The sequence below is a fragment of the Lissotriton vulgaris genome, chromosome 6, assembly GCF_964263255.1.
Source record: "Lissotriton vulgaris chromosome 6, aLisVul1.2, whole genome shotgun sequence".
Taxonomy (NCBI): Eukaryota; Metazoa; Chordata; class Amphibia; order Caudata; family Salamandridae; genus Lissotriton; species Lissotriton vulgaris.
In genome coordinates, this window is record NC_141694.1 from 929,725,530 (window position 1) to 929,748,316 (window position 22,787).

Below are 22,787 nucleotides of genomic sequence, written 5' to 3' on the forward strand. Positions count from 1 at the left end.
GGGACTTTGTCATGCGAATGCTGCCCATATTTCCTACCAGATCGTCCAGGACCCGGGGCTCGGCGCTACCTCTCCATCCACTCCAGAGCCTCTTCAGGCATCATGAAGAACCATGTCTTTCCTTCGGCTTCTACCCTCAATTTTGCCAGGAAAACATGGCGTACTTGAGTTCCTGCTTCCGGAGCTCCTTCTTAACCTCTAAAAAACCCTGTCTTTGCTTCGTTACTGCCGCTGTGTAGTCAGGAAAGATTGTTACTGTGGTGTTTTCAAAGTGTATCGGGGGAGCGACACGTGCTGTCTGTAGAATCACATCTCGATCACGGAAGCAGAAATTGCGGGCTAGAATGGGTCTCGGTGGAGTCCCTGGTTTGTGCCTCCCACCTGGGACTCGGTGAGCTCTCTCAACAGCCTTGTGACTGGAGTTGGTTCTTTATTAGGTCTTCAACCAGCAGGCCCAGACTTGCTTCTCCTGCACGTTCCGGCTCGCCAATAAGTCTAATGTTGTTACGCCTTGAACGTCCTTCTTGTTCGTCGAGTTTGGCAGCTATTATCTTGTTGTCGGCTTCCAGTTGGCGCACTTGTTTTTTTTAGAGCAGCCGTTTCGTTAGTGAGGGTTGATGTAGTTGTCTCGACCTTCGTCACTCTGGCAGTCATTTTCTGAAAATCTGCCCTAATGTATGAGAGTTCCACTGAGAGTGACCCAATACTGGCGTCTAGGGAGGAATGGACATTGGTTAAGGTGTTCATATTGTCTGGTAGTGTGACTTCACATCTCTCAGATACTACAGGGCCCGCTGTCTGGGTGGGGTCTTGGTCCATGTATTCAGATTGATTCTTGGTGTAGGAGTACTTTTCAAGTTGCGCCGGCTGCGAACACCTCTGACCCCTGCCTCCCATCTTTGCTGGACTGACCTGGGTCTCCTCTACAAAGAGCCACGTAAAACCTGGGGTGGTACTCCCCGCTGCCTGCCTGCATGCTGGTGGGGGCACACGCGGCCTTTCGGGTTTTCCATCCCAGATCCGACGCACTGTAGTGGTGAGGCGTCTTGCGCGATGCAGTTGCGAGCATGGTGCGAAGCTATAGGAGGGAGCCTCCCATGCCTGCTACCCACTGGGTATCACCGGTCTCAATGTGTGTTACAAGGTTCTCCACTCACGCCCCGAGGGGGTCGCCAGGATATTCCGGGTCTCTGGGACGTCGCAACAGGCCGACCCACCGCTATTGCCTCTGTTTGGCGCCTTCAGTGCATGCCTCACCCCAGCGTGTCTAAGGGCTGCCAGCTGTCTCGAAATTTGCACTGTACTTTCTTTTTTTGTCTTTTGGGCCAGCTGCGTGAGTTCTCTGGTGGAAGGACTCTGGTCCCCGGTCTCAGATCCGACGGGTCCCGCCATCAGTTTGGGCTGTGCCCTTTCTCACCATTGTCATCTCCACTGCGCCTGAACTGCACCAGCTCTTGACGTGCCTCCGCTGGGAGTGTCCCCGCAGGTGTCACCGCAACGATCCCCGGTCGGCGCGCTCTGCCGCCAGAGCAGCGCCCTCGTCGCCCTCCAATGCCAGCCCCCGGCTTATTGTGGAGGTCAGGCCGCACCTGTTATGTCCGCTTTTGTGTCTTCAGCTGCTGGCCTTCAAGGTTCAAATGCACGCGGCGCAGCCGCCCTTACACCACCGCTGCTGATTTTGTATTTCTTTTTGGTCCCGTTGCATGAAGCCGCTGGTGGAATGTCCATGGGCCCAGGTCCTCGACTCAGTGCTGGGTCTCGCCCGCAGTGAGGGCCGCACCCTTCCTTACCGTTGGCGCCTCAACAACGCCCAAACTGCTCCCGTCCATTACTTGTTTCCCCCAGGGGTGCTTGCCTGGGTGCCAGCGTGGTGAGTCCCGGTCGGCGTGTTCCGCTGCCAGAGCAGCGCACTGGTCTCTCTCCAGAGCACTCGCTGCAGACGGGTACCCGCCAACTCCAGCCCCCGGCGTATGGTGGAGGTCAGGCCGCACCTGTTCCTTCTGCTGTCGTGTCTTCGGTTGCTGGCTGCCGAGAATCAAATTAGGGGCATCGGGTAGGTCGTTGTTTCCGATTAATCGCCAACTGCTTAAAAATTATTTATGCCTGCGGATTAGTGTAAGGATCGGCTGGGAAGTTAGCTGGAAGACGGAGCTTCTTCAGGTAGCAACTAATTTCATCGGCTGCTAGCCACCCCTCACCCCCTTTGTGGGTTTTTTATTGTTTTTATTCTTTGCTGATACTAAACACCGCAGACAAAAACACTAACATTGACGAGCTTGTTCTTTCCTGGTGCTGAACTGTGCGACTGCCCTCACCCATACGAGGAATCTGAAAAACAATTTCCTTCCTAGAAAGCCCTGAAATCTTTTCTGTTTTTTACCTACTATTTGGCCATACCAGTCAGTGATGTAGCTCGATCTGACTGTGTCTAGTGGTGATTTGATTGGCTGTTTGCACTTTACAATTTCTCTAGCCATCCATTGGTTCATTCATCCTGTTGTATTTTGCGTATGTGCTTTTGGCATGCAGTAGCCAGATAGGAGGTATTTATTTGACTATGTGTAAACCATGAAGAAGATAAGCATACCTCCTCAAAAATGGTATTACAATATCAGACATACTGGAGACCTGGCATCTGAATGGGACCAGATTTGCATTTTACTGGACTTCAAGAACATGACACGTGGTATGAGGGAAAGATATGGACATGTCAATGTAAAGATTATACTGGCTAATATTAGTTTACCATGTTTCAGATTACAGCTGGTACAAAGTCTCCAGAAGCAAATTAAGAGGCACTCTGCAGAAAGGTTACTTATCTCTCAAAATAACAGTTATTAGTGTCTTTCTGTATGTACTCTGACAGTGCGTTCTTTCTAAAATGTGTGCTTTCCCAACAGATACCCAACTTCGAGTGCCTCCTTCAAGATATGCCAGATCCATGTAAGTCTACAGTCTTTGCCTATATGTCTCCAGAATCCTGCAACAGTGAGTGACCTCATTTCAGATATGGTCTCCCAGTTTTATGTTTTCAACGTGTGTATCTTCTTGGTCCTTGACTGCCTATTTTTCCATATAGTGTGATTGGCAATGCCACATAACTCCATGTTGCATGGCAGAACTGGAAATGCTAGCTGGCATGCTTATAATTTGTCATCATGAAGCCTATATATGTTTTATCTTATGTCTAAACTTGCTTTCTGTCCTTCCCCTCCAAATAAAGACACTTCATCCCGTGTCAAGATTGGGAAGGAGATATTGAAAGCCTCCACCTAATCTGAGCAATGCTGCACTTATTTCTACTGTGCTACTGGGACCCAATAGGAATTGGGCACAGGGTCCATCTTCTCCACATTGCATTTGTATCTGCTTTCTGTGTATCATTCATACCCATGGAAGCACAACATATTGTTGTGGGAGTTCACCTCTAATGTGCTTTTACTGGTTCCTTCATTAGTACCATTAGCAGCGCAAGATAGAGTTGCAGTTTGTCTAGTAAATATTTGACTGTGATCTCAATGTGTGTGTATGTCTGTTGGTTTACTTTACATACTGACTTGGAAAGGATTGTAGCTGCGTTTGTACAGTGTTTCATACCCTTTTGGGAACTGAAGCACATTATCAGACACATACCACGCGACACTGTGGAAGAGTGCCTAGTTGGGGGTGTTGTACTTGCTGTGTACCTATGTGGGTAACATTTTGTCTTGTGTCATGCATGAGTGACAAGCATGATGCTCTTATTGTCAATTCGGCTGCAGCGCTAAAGTGTGATGGAGAAAGGATGTGTGAGATTTAAGGCAAGCTCAGATTATATTAACCGGCTGCTAAGAGTTACTCTGCAGGTCCCATCTTGAGTTCATGGTGACAAAACTTCTAGTCCACCTGTTCTGCATACAGCAACTTGGATGTTCACTTAGTGAAACTTTGGTCTGGAGCAGACCAAGATCTGCTTGAATAGTCTGCATTAAAGTCATCCTGTATGTATGCCTGTGGTCTTTGTATAGTGTAAACCTAGCCAAAAGGCAGCAGAATGCTGTTATTCTTATAGAATTTGTAATGCTGTAGGGTGTTTGTGTTTTGATTACTGTGAAGGACGAGATCGGCTTCTGCAAAAGTGGACTATATTAAAGTTCTCCAAGATGCCAGCACTCTTGGACAGAATTTATTTGAGCACTGGATGCTATTCCTCTTAGATACAAAGTCACTTGTATTGGGTGTGTATATATATATTTATATTTATATTTATATATATATATTTTATATATATATATATATATATATATATATATATATATATATATATATATATATATATATATATATAATACAATAAGTAGGTGTCAACGAGTCAATCCACTAAAGGCGTAATCATGAAGAGGAGGAAAATGAACGGGGGAGGGGGGTTGCAACCTGGCAAGACATGGTGGCAATGTCGGGTGGAGAGGGAAGGTTTCCTTGTGGGGAGTGCAATAATGTGGTGATGCTTCACACAGTCAAAAAGGATGCGCTATTATGTGTGCGAAGCGGGGCAGATGAGGGCCTTGGATTGCGCATGGTCTGGGGCCGAGGACCGCCGAAGGGATACCAGCTCGGGGGCTCCGAATGTCTAGTGTGTTGTCAAGACAGGAGGGAGTGAGGTTTGAGAAGAGTCCACAGAGAGTGTATCCTGCACCCAGAAACGCAATAGTAGAGTGTCCCACTCCATCTTAATAGGGTATTGGTAGAGTTTCCTTACCTCCTTGTGAAGCGTAGTGCTCTCAGCCTCAGCCCAAACCAGGTTCGAGAGTCTCCACGCTGCTGGGCTCAGAAGTCGAGCAGCTTCAACTTTAATTGTTGATCTTATTAGGTCTCACCCACCAGAAAGCACAAGCTCTCTGTTTGCGAAAATATCCATTGTCAGCTTCGAGTGAGCTTAGAACCCATCCACTGCTTACCATTGATTGACTTTAATGTCACTCTAATTTACCTGCTTTTTATTCATTAACTTGTGTGGGCTTTCCTTCCTCTTCTTGTGTTTGTCCTGCCCTGCAGCATGGCCTCATTACTTGTGCCCTTCCACTGCTTACTTTTGAAACACTACTTTCTTCTTTTCAGTTAGACTCCTAATGAAAGTGTGTGTGTTTTCACCTCTCCCCATTATGTACTTATCTTTCCCCCGCAGCCCAGCTCTGTGTTACTCTTTCACCTATGAGCTTCTCTCCATTCTCAATATTGATCTCTCGCCATGTGCTTCTCTTCTCCACTCCTGTGGTCCACGTTGCTCTCTTATGTGTCCTGTTCTCCGTGCTGCTTCTGCCCACCCACATGCCTTCCATGTTGCTTACATCTACTCTCAGTGTTCCATCTACAATCCCCCTGCCCTCAGTGTGCTTTCACCACCCATTAAAATAAAACACACTTCCGTACTTGATTGTTATTTATCAACCCAACTTGGGTAAATAAAAAGAAAAAAAACACCTGTGATGCGACCAGCTGCGTCAAATGTTTTCCCCCCTTCTTTAGCCATGCAGCACAGCATCTGGGATGCATCACATAATCACTAAGGCCTAATGTCTTTACCAATGCTTGTTTATGTCTGAGTGCCAGATGAAGCTGTTATCTTTATCTCACGAAGACCTAGTCTTTTACTTCTTTCCTGAGCTTCAGATGGTTTCTGTATTTCATATAATAGCTGCCAATATACTTAGTTTCAGCTACAAGCAATGGCATCCTGAACATCACAAAACATTGAACCTAGCCTGTACTTCTATAGAAAGCTATTCGCTCTGCTAGCCTCCATCTAGGCTTTCAATACTTCTAATAGGTGCCTTTCACTACCATTCTTGAAATGTATACGAATGTTCTTCTTACTGTTAGCTATGTAATCTAAGCCCGAATGCAACAAGTGTCCCAATGCATAATTTAACAAATATTAAGCGCTAGTGCTCAAATATTTTCTCAGAAGTCAGCTGCTGACCTGCCAAATATTGAAAGTGTCAAATACAGAGACTGTCTGGTCTTCATTTCACTTTATGCTTTCTTCATCCACTACCCTATCCTTCCTGCCTTCTTTATGTCACTCTTTCAACTTCGTTTTCATCCCTACCTTCTCCCTTTGTCACTGTTTTTTGTCATTTTGTTCCAATTTCTTCCCCCTTGTTCTGCCTTTCTCTCTCTTGTTCTGGGTCCCTTTCTCTCTCTTGTTCTGGGTCAAAGTCTAATGATGGAACACTCTCCAGACTTGCACCTGCTTCCAAGAGGAATTATTCTTTTGATGCAAAGGCTTGTCTGGTTTTCTTAATAGTTGAGTGTTACATCTCATGGGTACGTGCATTTATCTACCCAAATTAAACCTAAATGCCTGATTTAGATCTTGGTGGATCTGGTTCGGCCGTCACTTTATCAACGGTTTCATCACCCACCTACTTGGCGGTCCTCTTGCTTTATTTAGACGTTGGCAGGTCTGTGGATGATAGTCTGTTCGAGTGCCTCTGCCAGAATTTTTCTCCCGCATCAACGGTATCCTAGGCATAAGCGGCTCTCGGAGGGAGCTCACCGAAGATTATTAGTCGGCCCAATCACAATAGGCCTTTCGGTCGAGTAAACTGTTTTGGGGACACCTCCAAACTTGAGTTGGTGGAATCAAAGGAAATGAGGTAGAAACGTATCTTTTTTTCTGTTTTCCATTTCTGTTACCGTTTTGAACCCTTTGTCCAAGTCCTTTCTTTGCTGCAACTACTTGACCACAATGATAATCAACTCAGTTGTCTCTTGAATCTAAGTCAGGCTTTCATTTCACTTGTTGTACTATGTATTGTGTGTTAACTTTAGCTTTGGCCTCGTGTATTTTTACATTGCTATTATATGCAATTATTTTCTTATGTGTAAATCAGTAGTGTTCATTTTACAGCTTATCAATGTAAAAGGAACACACCTGTATTGACACTTAAATAAAATATATTGTTTGTTGTGGTGGTTGTGGGTGTTGTGCTTGTGGTACATGTGGGTGTACATTCAATAGTGTGTGTATGTTGTTTGTGTGCTATGCTGTATGCAAAAAAGAAAGTGGCATAACACATTACCTTCATGTATTTTTAAAGCAAACACAACAAATATATTTAGTGTCACATTAACAAGTAGTACTTACCAGTCTCCACTCCACCAGAGACTCACTCCATCAGGAACCTGCCACTAGGACAACGCAAGCACAGCAGGGAAATCTAAATAGACTTGACGCAAACCTTTCGCCTGACGGCGACGGAGCATTGTTAGCCAGTAAAGGAGTCCGCTGCGTCAACGTAGGTGTGCCTCTTATTTGACAAAAGACAGCTGGTCGATGCAGCCTGCTTCTAAATCTGACGTGCAGGACTCTGTCAGCTTGATAGAGTACTAGGAACCACTGCCACGGATGGATGACGGGAGTCTCTCCGAGACCTAAATCAGGCCCTACGTTTTAAACTTGACTTTCTTGGTGTGGCCTTTCCCCCCCAAACTAAGTACCTTCACCCCTCGTATTTTCAGAATTTGTTGTTGTCATTAGAACTCTTTGCACTTTACAATTCCTAACCAGTGATAAAGTGCTTGTGCTCTACCTTTAAAACTTTGTAAAATTGCCCTACACCTGATTTGCACATTTTACTTACTTAGAAGTCCCTAGTACATGGTATTACCTGTACCCATGGCTTTTAAATGAAATGCTACTAGTGGGCCTGCAGCTCTCATTGTGCCATTCGCTTAAGTAGCCCTTTAAAACTTGTCTCAGGTCTGCCATTGCAGCATGTAGTGCAGTTTTAAACCTCCAATTGGACCTAGCATAAGCCTGTTGCCAGGCCTAAACCTTCATTTTCAACACATAAAAGTCACCTCTAAAGTACCCCCAAAGGTCCATAGGCCAATATGGTTTGTATTTAAAAAGTAGGACATGTGCTCATAAGTTTTACATGTCCTGGTAGTGAAAAACTCTTACATTCATTTTTCACTACTGTAAGGCCTATAGGTTACCTTATTACATTTAATCAGTGCTAACTTTTGATTGGGATAAGATAGGGATGTTAAGTTTGGACTCCAATGAATTGTCATTTGAAATCCTATTTAATGGTAACGTTGGATTTTAAAAGTCACAATTCTGAAAATGCCACTTTTAGAATGCTGGCATTTTCTTGTCCTAACTATTTGGTGTCTGCTGACAGCATCCTGAGTTACATGACAGAGAATGGCTCTGCTGTTGGGCTTTGTGTATTTTTTTTATAGGCAGTGAGGTAAAAGGGCACTAGGGGTAGAGCTTTCCCCTGCACCACTTATACTTCGAAGAGCATGCCTCCAGCACACACAAAGGCACCCAACACTACTCTTTTGTTACCCCATACTAATTGCAGCCTTGGCAGGAGAAAAACCTTTCAGAACCAGGTGAAAGGGTTAGCATAGGAAATTCCCCCACTTCTTTTTTACAAAACACAGTTTTATTAAGACGTATCGTCTGAGCGAACGGGCGCAACGTTTGGTGCACGGGAAGGACTCTGAGGCCCAGGATTGAGCTGGGCCAACACCAGGACTGACACTCCTCCCCCCTTATCACCGGGGGCTTCATCAGCTGCTCGCGCCTCCCACTTCACGGGAGACGGATCTCCTGAGCGAACGGGCGCAACGTTTGGTGCATGGGAAGGACTCTGAGGCCCAGGATTCAGCGGGGCCAACACCGGGACTGACCCTCCTCCCCCCTCATCACCGGTGGCTTCATCAGCTGCTCGCGCCTCCCGCAAAGCGGGAGACTCATCGCCTGAGCGAATGGGCGCAACGTTTGGTGCACCAGAAGGACTCTGAGGCCCAGGATTCAGCAGGGTCAACACCGGGACTTACGCTCCCCCCCCCCCTCATCACCGGGGTCTTCCATCAGCTGCTCGCGCCTCCCGCTTCGCGGGAGACGCATCGCCTGAGCGAACAGGCGCAACGTTTGGTGCACGGGAAGGACTCTGAGGCCCAGGATTCAGCGGGGCCAACACTGGCATTGACGCTCCTCCCCCCTCATCACCGGGGGCTTCATCAGCTGCTCGCGCCTCCCGCTTCGCGGGAGACGCATCGCCTGAGCGAACGGGCACAACGTTTGGTGCATGGGAAGGACTCTGAGGCCCAGGATTCAGCGGGGCCAACACCGGGACTGACGCTCATCCCCCCTCATCGTCACTGGCTCTTAAACACCCCCGGTCTCCCGCCTTGCGGGACGCGTGCGGGCGACGCCGGGCGAAGCCCGGGCAAAGGGCGGGCCGTCTGTGGCCGTCCGAGGCAGGGCTGGGCCACCCCCCTAACCTCCCCCGAGACTTGTACAGGTACTGTTGACATTCTACTACGAACAATGGGGAAAAGAAAAAGTATGGAAGGGGGCCCAAATGCACCGATTAAAGTAAAAAAGGAAGTCTAAGAAAGCCCCAAAGCATGCAGGGGAAAACTGTGTTATGAGCTGCAATGAAGGGTTGGTGGAGGAGTGGCCGAAGAGCCAAGGGGGGCTGGTAAACAGGGCTCAATAGTGGTCCCTGATATGTTCTTAGGGAGAAAGCAATGTAGCAGTGCTCCTGGTAAAGTGAATGATACTCCCAGAAGAAATGAGAATGGTAATACTGACTTTAAACCAGGAGCAATTTGTCCACCAGTAATTGAGCCCACTATAGTCTGCAAAAATAGGTTTTCCGCGTTAGCAAATATTGATAGCCTGATACTGACATGTGGCCACCTAAATCAATCATGTTCTCCAGATTCTGCACTAGGAACTAGTGATATGGAACAAGGGGGGCGCGCCGATTTCTCTACGCCTTCTGTTCCTCTAGGGGGTGACAGTGCTGCTCTGACTAGTGTAGTAAATCAACTGTGTAAGCTAATAGAGGGAATGCAACTTAAGATTGAAGTTCTTACTACCACAGTAAATAAAGCTATATCTGGTAGTGGTACATGCCCAAATTGCTGCTTGGCAACAAAACCACGGCTTGATAAACCGCTAGGTGTAAGGAGGCAGCCAAAAGCACTATGATTAACGGGGGCAATAGTAACGAGCAAAGAAAGGCTGGTGTATTGAATAGCGGTGTGGTTAAAGAGAGTAAGGGGCCTCAGCTAGCTCCGTCCAAGGAAACTGCTGGGCACTTAAATACAAAACCTAGAGAAACATCAAGCGCCCCCAAACCTGGACTAAGCACCGACACCAACACACCTCCCCCTACGGTAGGCCGACTTTTCTTGCCACCAGAAGCAAATAATTTAGTGGTTGTTCTCACGGGTGTACCACCGCTGAAAGTCAACACCCACAAACCAACTGCGGATCTACTGATAAAAGCAAAATATTGGCTAGATTGCAACCAGTGGGAAAATAGCTTCAAAGTATCACCTCACATTATCATGGCAAGACGTGTAGCCTGGGTAGGACCAAACTCAAAGGAAATTGAGGGCGATTGTGTAGTGGTAAATTTTGATAGAGATGATCTAGCAGGGAAGATATGCAGGACTGCCCACCTTGGGGTTCAGGGGGGCATTAAGGTTTTTTGTGATGACCTGTCATCCTGGGTTTTCTGGTTCCATGTTGGAACCTGGAGTTTGGAACCACATGATACCAAGGTTCCCATATCTTGTAATTCTATGTTTGAGTTGTTAGCTGACTGTTGGTTGGGGCTGATTAAATATAACCTACTGAACTTAATCCAGTGTGAATCTCACTTTATTACACTGGCGACGTTTCTGGATGGGATCCACTCGTGCAGGATAGCCTCAACAACAGGTGAATAGCTGAACATTAAGAGAAAATCTCACGTGACAGCTGTGTTGGTGAAGGAAGATTAACCAACATCTTCAAGGTACAGCTGTGGCCCAGCGAAGGAAACACGGTGAAGGACTTTGAGGAAATCGAAAACGCGATGAAAATCGGCAAAGGTAGACTGTTACAATTATTTTTAAGAAGAAAATAGAAAAAAACGGAGTTTGTAACTGACGTCGATTTTTGAGGGTGATTTCGCTAAGAAATAAGTCCTTTTGTTTGAGAAAAAGGTGGCGGACATCTTGGTTTGGGCGTATTTCATGGAAGAAAAAAAACAAGCGAGATCGCCCATAGAAACTGATACAATTGTTTCCTAGCGGCCATTTTAAGTTGGGAAAAGAAGAAAAAAACAAGCTCAAATAGCCAAAGAAAGAAACATTTAATGTTGTGGCGGCCATTTTGACTTGGTTTTGTAAAAGAAGAAAAGAAAGCCCAATCCACCTTGGAAACAAGTCTGAATGTTTGTGATGGATTAGTGGCGGCCATCTTGGATTTTTTTATCGATTTTATTCGTTTTTTCTGTCATTTCAAGAGGATTGATACAACTGAAACAGCGGTTTGGAGCGTGGCATTATAAGAATATATACTTCAATGGAGAAGGAGGACTGAAGGACCCATTGTAAGGAAAACGAGTGAAAACGCGAGGGAGAGAAAAGCCGGAGGAGCTTGCCGGACAGATTCCACATTGAGGAACTTGAAGCCTGTCGACGGTGATGGGCACACCTTTTTGAGGGAAGGGAGGTGGTACTTTGTTGATAAAGATTTAATAGTGGTACAGGTGTAAGGGTTTTGAGTGGTATTGGTGCTGTAAAATGCAGAATGTAACTGCACCTCCTTTCTTCCTGATGGAACCGGGTGAACCACTGATTAGGTGGAAAAAATGGAAAAAGATCTTTGAAAATTACGCAAGGGTGTGTGGTGCAAATTTGAGTGGTGAAAGGAAGCATGCTTTATTGATGCATTGTTTGGGCGGAGAAGGTCAAGAGATTTTGGAGACTCTTCCGGTCATTCCTCAAGCAGAACAAAGAGGATTGAATGAGTATGAGGTGTGTGCTAGGCAGTTGGATTTACATTATCTTCCTAAAGTGAGTACAATCATGGAAAGGTACTATTTCGGGTTAAGAGAGCAGGGTAAGGAAGAGAGTGTTGAGGAGTACATTACTGCTCTAAGAAAGTTGGCTTCAAGTTGCAAGTTTGGAGGTTTAGTGGAAGAACGAATTAGGGATCAGTTCGTTTTGAGATGCGTGAGTGATAAGATAAGGGAAGAGTTGTGGCTAAAGGATGAGCCTGCACTTGAAGAAGTAGTAGGTATTGCAAAAAGGGTTGAACATATGTTAAAATGCGTTGGGGAACTAAGCAAGGAGAAAAAGGATGAAAAACCAAGTAGTTCTTCAACACAAGAAGTGGTGTGTCAGGCTGTGAAGAGACAGGATGAAAAGAAAAAAAAGAGGTGTGTGAGGAGGACAGGTTGAAAGGGGAGGTTGATGGTGGAATTTCTAAAATACAATCGAGTAAGAAATTCACAACTCCTTTTCAAGGAACCTGTTATAGATGTGGGAAATATGGGCATATGGCAAATGCGAGAGAGTGTCCTGCTCTTAGGTTCAATTGCAATGTGTGTGGCAGAAAGGGACACATTGGTAGAAATTGTAGAACAAGAATTGAGAGAGATATGAAGACTGAGACTAAGTTGGTCAGCTTTCAGATTAATGATGATGTTGTAGAACATCCTTCTGATTATGTGTTGATTGGGGAAGCAAGTGTGTTGATGAAATTTGATTCATGCTCACATGTTACCTTTATTTCAAATGAGGTGTTTGAAAATGTGTTTGGGAAGGAAAAAACTTTGTGTAAACCGGATATAAGACCAACAGGTTACCAAGAACATCCCATAAAAATAATGGGTTACTTTTTTGACTGCATTGAATATAAAGGGAGGTATACAGAAGCAAAAGTTTATGTGGTAAACAGGGGTGACAAATTGTTGAGTTGGTCTCATCAGGCAAGGTTGGGTGTGAGTCTCAATCCAAATGCTCATCCAGTTATTCAGGTACAGGCTGTAGACAATGTTGAGAACAAGTTCATTAAGAACTATAAAGAGTTGTTCAGTGAGAAACTAGGATGTATAAAAGGTTACAATCACAACATCAAACTGAAGTTGGGTGCGGTACCTGTTGCTGCTAAAGTAAGACGCATTCCAATTTGTGTAAAGGATGCTGTGGGTAAAGAGATTGAGAAGTTGTTGTCGACTGGGGTTATACAACCAGTAGAAGCAACTGAGTGGCTCGCACCAATTGTGGTCGCGAGGAAGCCTAATAATGAGATTCGGCTGTGTGTTGACCTTCGTGCTTTAAACAAAGAGGTAATAGTTGACAAGTACCCTTTGCCAAACATAGAGGAGTTGGTTTCTACGTTAGATGGGGCTTGCTATTTCACCACCTTAGATATGGCTTCGGCTTATCACCAAGTTCCGCTTGAAGAAGAGTGTCAAGAGCTTACTAGTTTTATTACACCAATGGGTGCATTCAAGTTCTTAAGAATGCCTTTTGGGCTGGTTTCGGCAGCCTCGGTATTCCAGAGAATTATGGAAGATCTGTTCAAAGGAATACCGGGGGTAAGATGTTATCAGGATGATGTTCTCATTTCTGGTAAGAACGAACAGGAACATGATGAGAGGGTTTGCCTGGTGTTGAAGAAAATGTTGGAAGTTGGTTTGACTCTGCGTCAGAGCAAGTGCAAGTTTGGTGTCAATGAACTAGATTATTTGGGCCACCATATCTCTAGGAAGGGCATATGTCCAAAAAAGGATCTTGTTGAAACAATTGAGAAATTGAAGGAACCATGTTCAAAAGAAGAGGTTTCATCATTTTTGGGCATGGCAGAATTTTACAATAAGTTTGTCAGAAACTTTGCAGATAAGACTATTAATCTGAGGAAGATCATGTGTAAAAATGCTGTGTTTAATTGGACCGAGGAGTGTAGCAGAGAGTTTGATCAGGTGAAGATGGATCTGAGGAATGCACCAAATTTGCAGGCGTTTGTTCCAGGTGATCCAACGTTTATTGTAACAGATGCTAGCAGTAAGGGTCTGGGTGCTTTGTTGTTACAGCTGAGGAAAGGCAAGGAGGTCCTTATAGCTTGTGCATCGAGATGTTTGAAGGGGGCAGAGTTGAATTACTCTGTCATAGAGAAAGAGGCGCTTGGTATATATTGGGCTGTGAATAAATTCAGGAAGTTTGTTTGGGGTTCCTCCTTTACCGTCAGGTCTGATCACAAACCGCTAAAGGAAGTGTTTGAAAAGAAGGGTTTAGACTCCATCTCGGCAAGAATAAGGAGATGGGTAATTTCTTTGCAGGAGTTTATGTTCAAGTTTGAATATATCCCAGGAAAAACTAATGTCTCGGCAGATTGTCTGTCTAGGTTGGTGGATGTTGTAGAAAATGTTGAGGAGGTTTTGGCTGACGATTTTGAGGCTGAATTAAAGGTGTGTGATGTTACCTTGGGGGCGGTGAAAGAAGATGCTTGGAGAGAGGAGCTGAGTAAGGATGAGGAATTGTTGGAGGTCATTAAATTGTTGGAAGATGGTAGGTCTCGTTCTTTAAAGAAGCCGTGGTCTTTGATTGCTGATGAGTTGGCAGTGGTAGATGGTTTACTCATGAGAGGTACTAGGTTAGTTCCTCCTATTAACCTCAGAAGTGTTCTGGTGGACATGTCTCATGAGGGTCACTTGGGTATTTCCAAGACGAAAGAACGCATACGAATGGACTTCTGGTGGCCAGGTATCGATTTGTTGGTGGAATGCACTGTTAGGGATTGCTCTTCTTGTCAGGCAAGTGATAAAGTTTTGAGGACGAGGTCTTCTCCTATGGTTTGCAGGAGGTTGCCCAGGTCCCCCTGGGATGAAGTTGCAGTTGATATTGTGGGGCCCTTACATGGCGAGCATCAAACTCCATTTATGTTGGTTTTATTGGATTTGTATTCTAGATGGGTTGAGGTCAGTTTGGTAAGGGAGATTACAAGCGAGTCTGTTATCTCTTTTTTGGAGTCTATCTTTAAACGTGAGAGTTTTCCGAACTCCATTCTTTCTGACAATGGGCCTCAATTTTGTTCTGGGAAAGTCGAGGAGTATCTCAGTAAGTGTGGCATAGTTCATAAGAAGATTTCTTTGTATCACCCAGAAGCAAATGGTGCTTTGGAGAGACTCAACAAAACTTTGAAGGAAAGCATTCAGTTGGCAAGGGTTAACAATTTGGACTGGAGAAAAGAGTTACAGAACAGAATTTCAGCTTATCGATTCTCTCCTCACTCTACCACAGGAAAGACTCCGTTTGAACTTTTCAAGGGAAGAGCACCAAATACTTGTTTGTGTCCTGCCTGGATGGCTGCAGACAAGGGTGTAAAAAATAATGGGGTGGGTGCATGGAGAGAAAGGGAATTGGAACTTCAGAGAAAAAGGAAAATGTATGTGGATAGGAGAAATTCTGCTAAGTATTCCAAGTTCAAGGTGGGGGAGGTAGTAAAAATCAGGGCTCCTGTGGGCTGTCAAAACTGGTCGAAGTTTTCTGTTCCTAGAACCATTGTGAAAATGTTCAAAAATGCTGTAAAGACGGAGGATGGTCGTATCTGGAACAATAGTCGTGTTTCTCATTTTGGTGGAAAGGGGAAATGTGATGATGCTGTTGCTGTTCCTGATCTGCGTTCTAATTGTTCTCGCAAGAGTGTGAGAGTATGTAGGCCTCCTGTTCACTTGCGTGATTATGTCTAGATAGTTTCTTCTTTGCTTTACCTTTTCTTTCCGTTGCCTACTTCATTGCTGGACATGTAAACCTGTTTAGTGTTTAAGAGGGAGAAGTGTGATGACCTGTCATCCTGGGTTTTCTGGTTCCATGTTGGAACCTGGAGTTTGGAACCACATGATACCAAGGTTCCCATATCTTGTAATTCTATGTTTGAGTTGTTAGCTGACTGTTGGTTGGGGCTGATTAAATATAACCTACTGAACTTAATCCAGTGTGAATCTCACTTTATTACATTTTTCCCCTGGCATTTTTCTATCCACCAATTAAAGGGAAAAATCCAAATACTGGGACCCCTAGGGAAAAGTCAGGTTTTGGGGGCACCTTACCAAGACTCAGTCAATATGTCAATAACACAAACAATGGGGGATCATTATCTGGCCCACAAGAAGGAGTCTAGTAAATGTGCAGGGGGAGGACCCAGCCAGTGGATGTTAAGTGTAGCGGGTCAAAACAACCAGAATGTAAATAGATTACCGCAACCTACTACCCTGGATGAGAACGATTGACTGGAAACAGTGATTTCTAATCAGAGCAGTCACCCAGAGAATACTGAACCCTGTGGGCCAAGTAATCTAAGCATGCCCAAGGTTGGTATCTTGAGCTGGAATATCGCTGGCTTAAGATCTAAAAAAGATGACCCCAAGTGGCTAGAACTGATTAACTAGTATGATCTTGTGGGGCTTCAGGAGACCTGGGACACGGAGGGAGAATGGTGGCTGGACGGCTATACATCTTTTTCCGAGCCAGCGGAATTTGCTTCCTCTGGTAGAACCAAAGGGGGGCTCCTTTTGTTATTCTCTGTTAAACTGCTGTGGTTGTATAAAAGGGTTGAAGTAGGAACACCTCATTGTTTAGCAGTTGAATTGAGGGATCGTAACACCATAAAACTTTTGGTAGTGAATTTTTATAACTCAGCAGATTGTCCGAATGGAAACGAACATATGTTGATCTTAAAATCCTTTTTAGAGGAGTATAGGGAAAATAAAACCACTTATCACCTGATTATTCTTTTGGGATGATTTTAATATACATCCGTGTGAGCAAGATTGTCAGGGGGGTTTGGATAGTGGTGAGTTTACAGTACATGCTACACCTCATTTTGAGCATAACAGACAGGGGGAATGTCTGGAAGAGGTCCTAGCAGTAGTGGATCTCTATGAACCCAGTACATTTGAACAAACTAACAGGATCCCAACGTTTACTGCCAGAGGTTGTAATACTGTGATTGATTACATTTTTTTGTCACCCCTTCTGTTGTCTAGTGTTACTTCGTATAGTGCAAAATATTCACATTTTAGTGATCATAATCCGGTTATTTTGGAACTAAATAAAGAGTGTGGTCTGGTGCAACCCATGAGTCACACGAGGGTGGAGGTTAGCATTAAACCCACTGATCAGGTGAGAAGGCTGAAATGGACAAAGATAATTCCGGAGATTTTTTAAGATGCACTTCTCTTGTCGGCAAAGGCCATGCTGAATATATATGTCTAGATGTCACATCTGAGGGCACAGCTGTTATTGAGGTCTTTACGGCCATTTGCAAACAAATATCTCTGAATCTAATGGCCTCGGTAAAAAGGGGGCAACAAATGGCCGAGAAATGGTTTGATAGCACCTGTTCTCTGGCTCATAGCCTTTTAATGAGTGCTATTAAACAGATCCCACAAAATAGGACTAAATTGGGCATACTCAGAAAGGACTACAAGTTAGCTGTAAGAGCAAGGAAACAAGACATCAGAAAGGAAGCTTGGGAGGCCTTGATGTTGGCTGAGGTTCTAAAAAAATAGCCACAGTTTTTGGGAAATTGTAAATAAGCCATTTTTTTCTGAAAGTGGTAATACTGTGGTAGAATGTAACGTCACCGAAGCACAGTGGCTAGCATATTTTGAGGCTATATATGAGACTCCCCCATCTACTGATCTTGTCCCCTGTGCTGTTTCAAGAGATTCAACCTCGCCTTTGAGTTTTAAAGAGGAGGAAGTAGTTCTGGCCATTAAGGCTATGTCCAGTAATAAGGCTCCAGGTCCAGACGGTGTTCTGCGGATTTATATAAAACGCATCCCATTTTCTGGGCACAAGTTCTGACCAAAATCTTTAATACTGCAGCAAAGGGGAACCATCCACCTTCCTGGGCCACATCTATTATAGTCCCCATTTTTAAAAAGGGCAACAGAGGAGATGCCCGATGTTACAGACCAATCTCTTTAATTGATTCGGCTGTAAAGGTCTTGGGGAGGGTGGTCTTAGGTAAACTGATGGGATGGTTAGACGAGAATAATGTAATATCACATTTTCAATACGGTTTTAGAAGTGACAGGGGGGACTCAAGACCAGTGCCTTAATTTATCACTGCTAATTGGTAAATACACCTCAGCCAAAGGGGGAATACTCCAGCTGGCGTTTATGGATTTATCGTCAGCTTTTGACTTGGTAAACAGGTCAAAGCTCTGGATGGTCCTTCTAGAGATGGGGATGGAAAAGAGTCTTGTTCACTTTTTAGCTGACCTGCATCAGAACCTTTCTGCACGGGTACGGATCGATCAAGATGGGAATTACACTAGGCACTTTAGTTCTAGTTGTGGAGTCCGACAAGGTTGTATTTTAGCTCCATTACTTTTTACTCTTTATATTAATAATTTAGGTATGTTTTTAGATGTAGCCAGCTTAGATGTCCCTAAAATCGGTCTGGAGCGTTGCCCTGTGCTTCTGTACGCCGACGCTGTCTTGTTATCGCGTACAGAAGTCGGCCTACAGAAGCTGCTTGAGGGATTTGGAAATGTTATGAAATCATTAGATTTAAAGGTAAACATAGCCAAATCACATGTGATGAGTATAGGCCGCCAGAGTAAACGAAATTGTAGGGTTTTTTATTGTGAAGGCTCCGGAGTTACCAGGGTAACTTCTTTTATGTACTTGGGGGTTCTTTTCGATGAGAATGGCACATGGGCTGCTCAACTTAAGGTTAATGGTATGGCTAGGGCAATTGCGGCCGTAAATGGGTTTTCAAAACGGTTGGGGACCAAACCTGTAGAGGCAATGCTGAACACCTATAAATCCAAATGTATTGCAATTGCCACATATGGCTCCTCGATTTGGGGTTATAGACCCATGGAGGGGATACAGTTAGAGTAGAATACATTTCTACGGGTAATATTATCGGTCCCCCAGTCAACACCCACTTATGCTGTCCATCAGGAATTGGGGATGGGCTATATAACAGACACACTTAGGCTGGCTCCAGTTAGTTTTTGGCTCAAATTATGGCTTAATCCTGAAGTAGATCTTAACCATAGACTGATTAGGGATTGTCTCATTTTGGATCATGTACATAAGATTAGGTGGCTTGTTTATGTAAAGGAAACACTGGTAACAGTTGATCGATAGGACCTATTTGAAGACCCCGAGAAAATTACAAGAACGGATCTCAGCTGGGTGAAAAAACAACTTTTAAATCTATGGGCGGTACAACGGGAAGAATCGGAGTTGACAAAAGTAACGGTAAAAGCACATTACCTTTTAAAAACTTCGTCCACGTTGGAACCCTATCTGAAAATTGTCACTAGGCCTTTTCACCGTATACTTTTAACACGTTTCCATTTTAATCTAATTCACCTTTCTCTAGGAAGTTCTAAGGGGTGGTGTAGACTGAAAGAGTTAGTGCCTTGTACCTGTGATAACTTTTCAGTTCAGGATACAATGCACCTAATAATGTTTTGTGATCTGTATAGTTAGATCAGAAAGAGGTTTCTATTCCCATTATTAAAAAGAAAGGGTTTTATTCAAGTAAAGCCAGCCTTATTGTACCTACAGCTACTAAATGATCCCAATTAGATTTTCTATATAGCCAGTTTCCTTATGGCAGCTGTTAGGCTGAGGAATAGCCGTGAGGATAGCCCATAATTAACAAGGTTTTAGATCATTTGCTTTTATCTTTTTTGTTTTTTATTTTTTTTATTGTTTTTCTTGAAAATAATAGACACTTACAACAAACGAGACCATCATGCAACGGACATCTGCAATACAGTTTCGGCAAATCAGCGTTCCAGCGGTACAGTATCATGTAGGAGTATCACAGTTGGGTTCAAAGTGCCTCAGTGTCCTCATCTACTAAATCGGGCTCTGGTGGTGTGCAAATATCTCCTCGGTATACATTCCAGGCATCCCATATCTTTCCCCATTTGCGGGGTCTCCCTCTGGCCACACACACAGCTCTCTCTCGAAACATACACCAATCAAGGTCATCCATCCATTTCCGAACCCGGGGTGCTCGACCGGCCCCCCAAAGTTGTGCAATGTTTCGCTTGGCAATCATACAGGCAAGTGTTACCCAGAGCTTGCCATGAGTCGAAAGATCGGAAGGCTCCCATACATTCAGCAAACAGCGGCGTGCCTCCAATGCAACCTGCACACCCCACACCTCACTCATTTTCTCGTGAATCTTGGTCCAGTATTTCTGGATATCAGGGCACTCCCACAGAATGTGCATGAAGGTATCTAACATACCACAACCCCGTCGACAGTTTGCGTTTGAGGCGAGCCCCATTCGGCACAACCCCGGGCCCGTGGTTTAGGACCGGTGGAGAATCTTAAGTTGCACCAGCCGAAGTCTCATGGAGATCGCCACTTCTCGATCTGCCACCCATTGCTCACAGACTCTCACCAGGGGATCTTCTGTGTGGTTGACCAACTTTTTATAAACCAGAGAGATCGCTCTGGTGGGGAGATATCCATCCAGGAGTCGATCTTCCAATGGGGAGGCCTCCGGCGGTGTCACATCACGAGGAACAGCTGCCGCCAGGGCATGTTTGATTTGCAGATATCTGAATCGCTCACTCCCATTCAAATGGTGTTTGGCCTGCAATTCCTCAAAGGTCAATATACCCTTCTTGCCCCATATGTCTCTAATCTGGGAGATACCTATTAGGTCCCAACGATCGAAACCCTTCGACTTCCACAGGCTGCCCAGGGCTTCGGAGTTCCATAGTGGGGTGGCCATAGTTACCCTACCCTCCCATTGGAGGGCACGATTGGCATCTTGCCACGCCCGTGCCGAAGCCGACACAGGACCCAGCAGTGGGAACCTACCTCGCTTGGCATACAAAACCCGGGTATACTCGCCCCCCGGCAACTGAGCTCGATCCATTGCGAACCCGGGGTCAGCCGGGGAGCCATAGATCGCGTGATTAATGGGGGCCAGTTGGGAAGCCCAGTAGTATTTCCTAATGCTGGGTAAACCAATCCCACGTCATACCAGGGTAACATCAGTTTAGATAAGGCAATCCGCGGCCTCCCCGCCCAAAGAAGCTGACGCTGTAGCGATTCTATCTCAATGAAGTAAGAGGAAGGCACGGGATCAAAGAAGTTCTGTAAAGCGTATAAGAACCGCGGTAGCGCCATCATTTTAAACAGAACCGCACGACCCAGTAGGGAGAGTGGCAGTTCCTTCCATTTTGCAATATCCCGGCGGAGTCTGGCCAAGGCGGGAACCAGGTTAGCCTTGAAACGCTGTTTAGGGTCCAGGGAGATGTAAATACCAAGATAGCGAAAACCCACCTGCTCCACCCTTACCGGGCAGGTTTCTGGCACTCTGGGGGGGTCGCCGCTCAACACAAATAAGACCGATTTCTTCCAATTAACGGCAAACCCCGAATATCTACCGTATATCGCCAAGATATCCATGAAGACAATGAGGGACCGTCGGGGGGAGGTCAGATACATCAGGATACCATCCCCCTATAGCGAGATTTTGTCCTCCCACTCCGAAGTCCAGCGCAACCCTTTGATCGATCTATCCCATCGTACCCAGGCCGGGCTTTTATCTTTTTAAACTATTTTTATGGTCGATACTTTTTTAAGAAGTTTTATGGTTTTAACTTAACCGAATAAAGTGATTGGATGATGATGATGAAGTCAGCAGATAAAACAGCCTCATCTCGAACAGGAGAAAGACAATTAGTTCTGGTCCGCATTATAAGAATCATTTTGGTGACTTTCGTATGACAGTTAAAAAATAAGAAAATAAACGTTTTGGGCTTGTAAACAGCAGCCCACAACTTTATAACCAAGTGTGCCATGTACAACATAATAATCTGTTTAACATACCTTGCGAGCTAATTGTCATATAAAGTAGATCCCTGTATCCTTTCCTGTACCCTTGATCTATCATCCAGTAATCACAGCATCTGTCCAGCTTGGTAAAGGGGGTTCTAAAATAAGACCATGAAAATCTGCCCTGCATCTCCAGATCTTGAAATGTTTCTGCGGGCAGCCTCATGGTTTAAATATAGGTTGCTCCATGTTCATACACCAATTCAGACTCGCCCTCCATGTACCAAGCTTAGGTGGGGTCAAGTCTTTTCACGCCTTGGCTATATCCCTGTTGGCCAGAGTAAGGCCCAGAAATAGTAGATGCCTTTTATATATATTTCCACCAATCTCCTCTGACATGCAGCAGTGCAAGCCTATGGGATGTGGGGTATCTCCCACCCCAGTACCTCTGACAGACAGGCTATTACCCCAGTCCAGAATCTACGGAGCCCCGTGCATTCGCAAATAGTATGTAGAAACATGCCTTCTGCATTGTCACAGCGGAGACACGTGGGGGAAGCTATCCATCCTGCCCTCCACAACCTTTATCTTGTGAAATAGGCAAGGTGTACATAATTAAATTGAAGGAATCTTAGGCGTGACGCTAATGCAGCTCCCGTAGAGATTCTAGTATTTCCGTCCAGTCGTCGTTGTCTAGTGGACCAAGATCCCCCTGCCATCTTTCCCGGAGTGAGTCCAGGGTTGTAGAGAGATTTGTCACAAGAGATTGATCTATTTTGTCCGTCTGGTGGTCACGCAAATTGCCCATAAAGACCTTAGCCTCTATCGGGTTAAACTCTGGGATAGATTCCAGGGTCTCTATATACGGTGTTAGAGGATGGCAAAATTGCAAATACTTGTAAAATTGAGAACGCGGCATCTCAAAGTCCCTCTGGAGCTCCTGAAAGAACTTCAGAATTGTGCCGCGCATCGCGCCTCCCAATGTGGAGATACCAATGATATCCGAGTCTCGAAACCCCGACAGGATAGATACCTTTGGCATAAGTCCACTTTGCCAGAGAGGTGTTTCTCTTGTCAGTTTTCACCACTGCCCCATTCTGCGCAGCGATTGCTTCCATATTCCAAAGACCACTCGTGCAGCAGATGGAAGCTGACGGAGCTCACTT

General features: G+C 45.0%; 1 protein-coding gene across 1 annotated transcript in view; it reads left to right on the forward strand.

The window, feature by feature from the left end:
* Positions 1 to 22,787, forward strand: part of RBBP9 (RB binding protein 9, serine hydrolase) — a 236,958-nt gene that overhangs the window by 87,003 nt on the left and 127,168 nt on the right. The window contains exon 2 of the mRNA XM_086926914.1: positions 2,901 to 2,943. Within this exon, the coding sequence (XP_086783040.1) occupies positions 2,901 to 2,943 (43 nt within the window). The remainder of the gene's footprint in view (positions 1 to 2,900; positions 2,944 to 22,787) is intronic.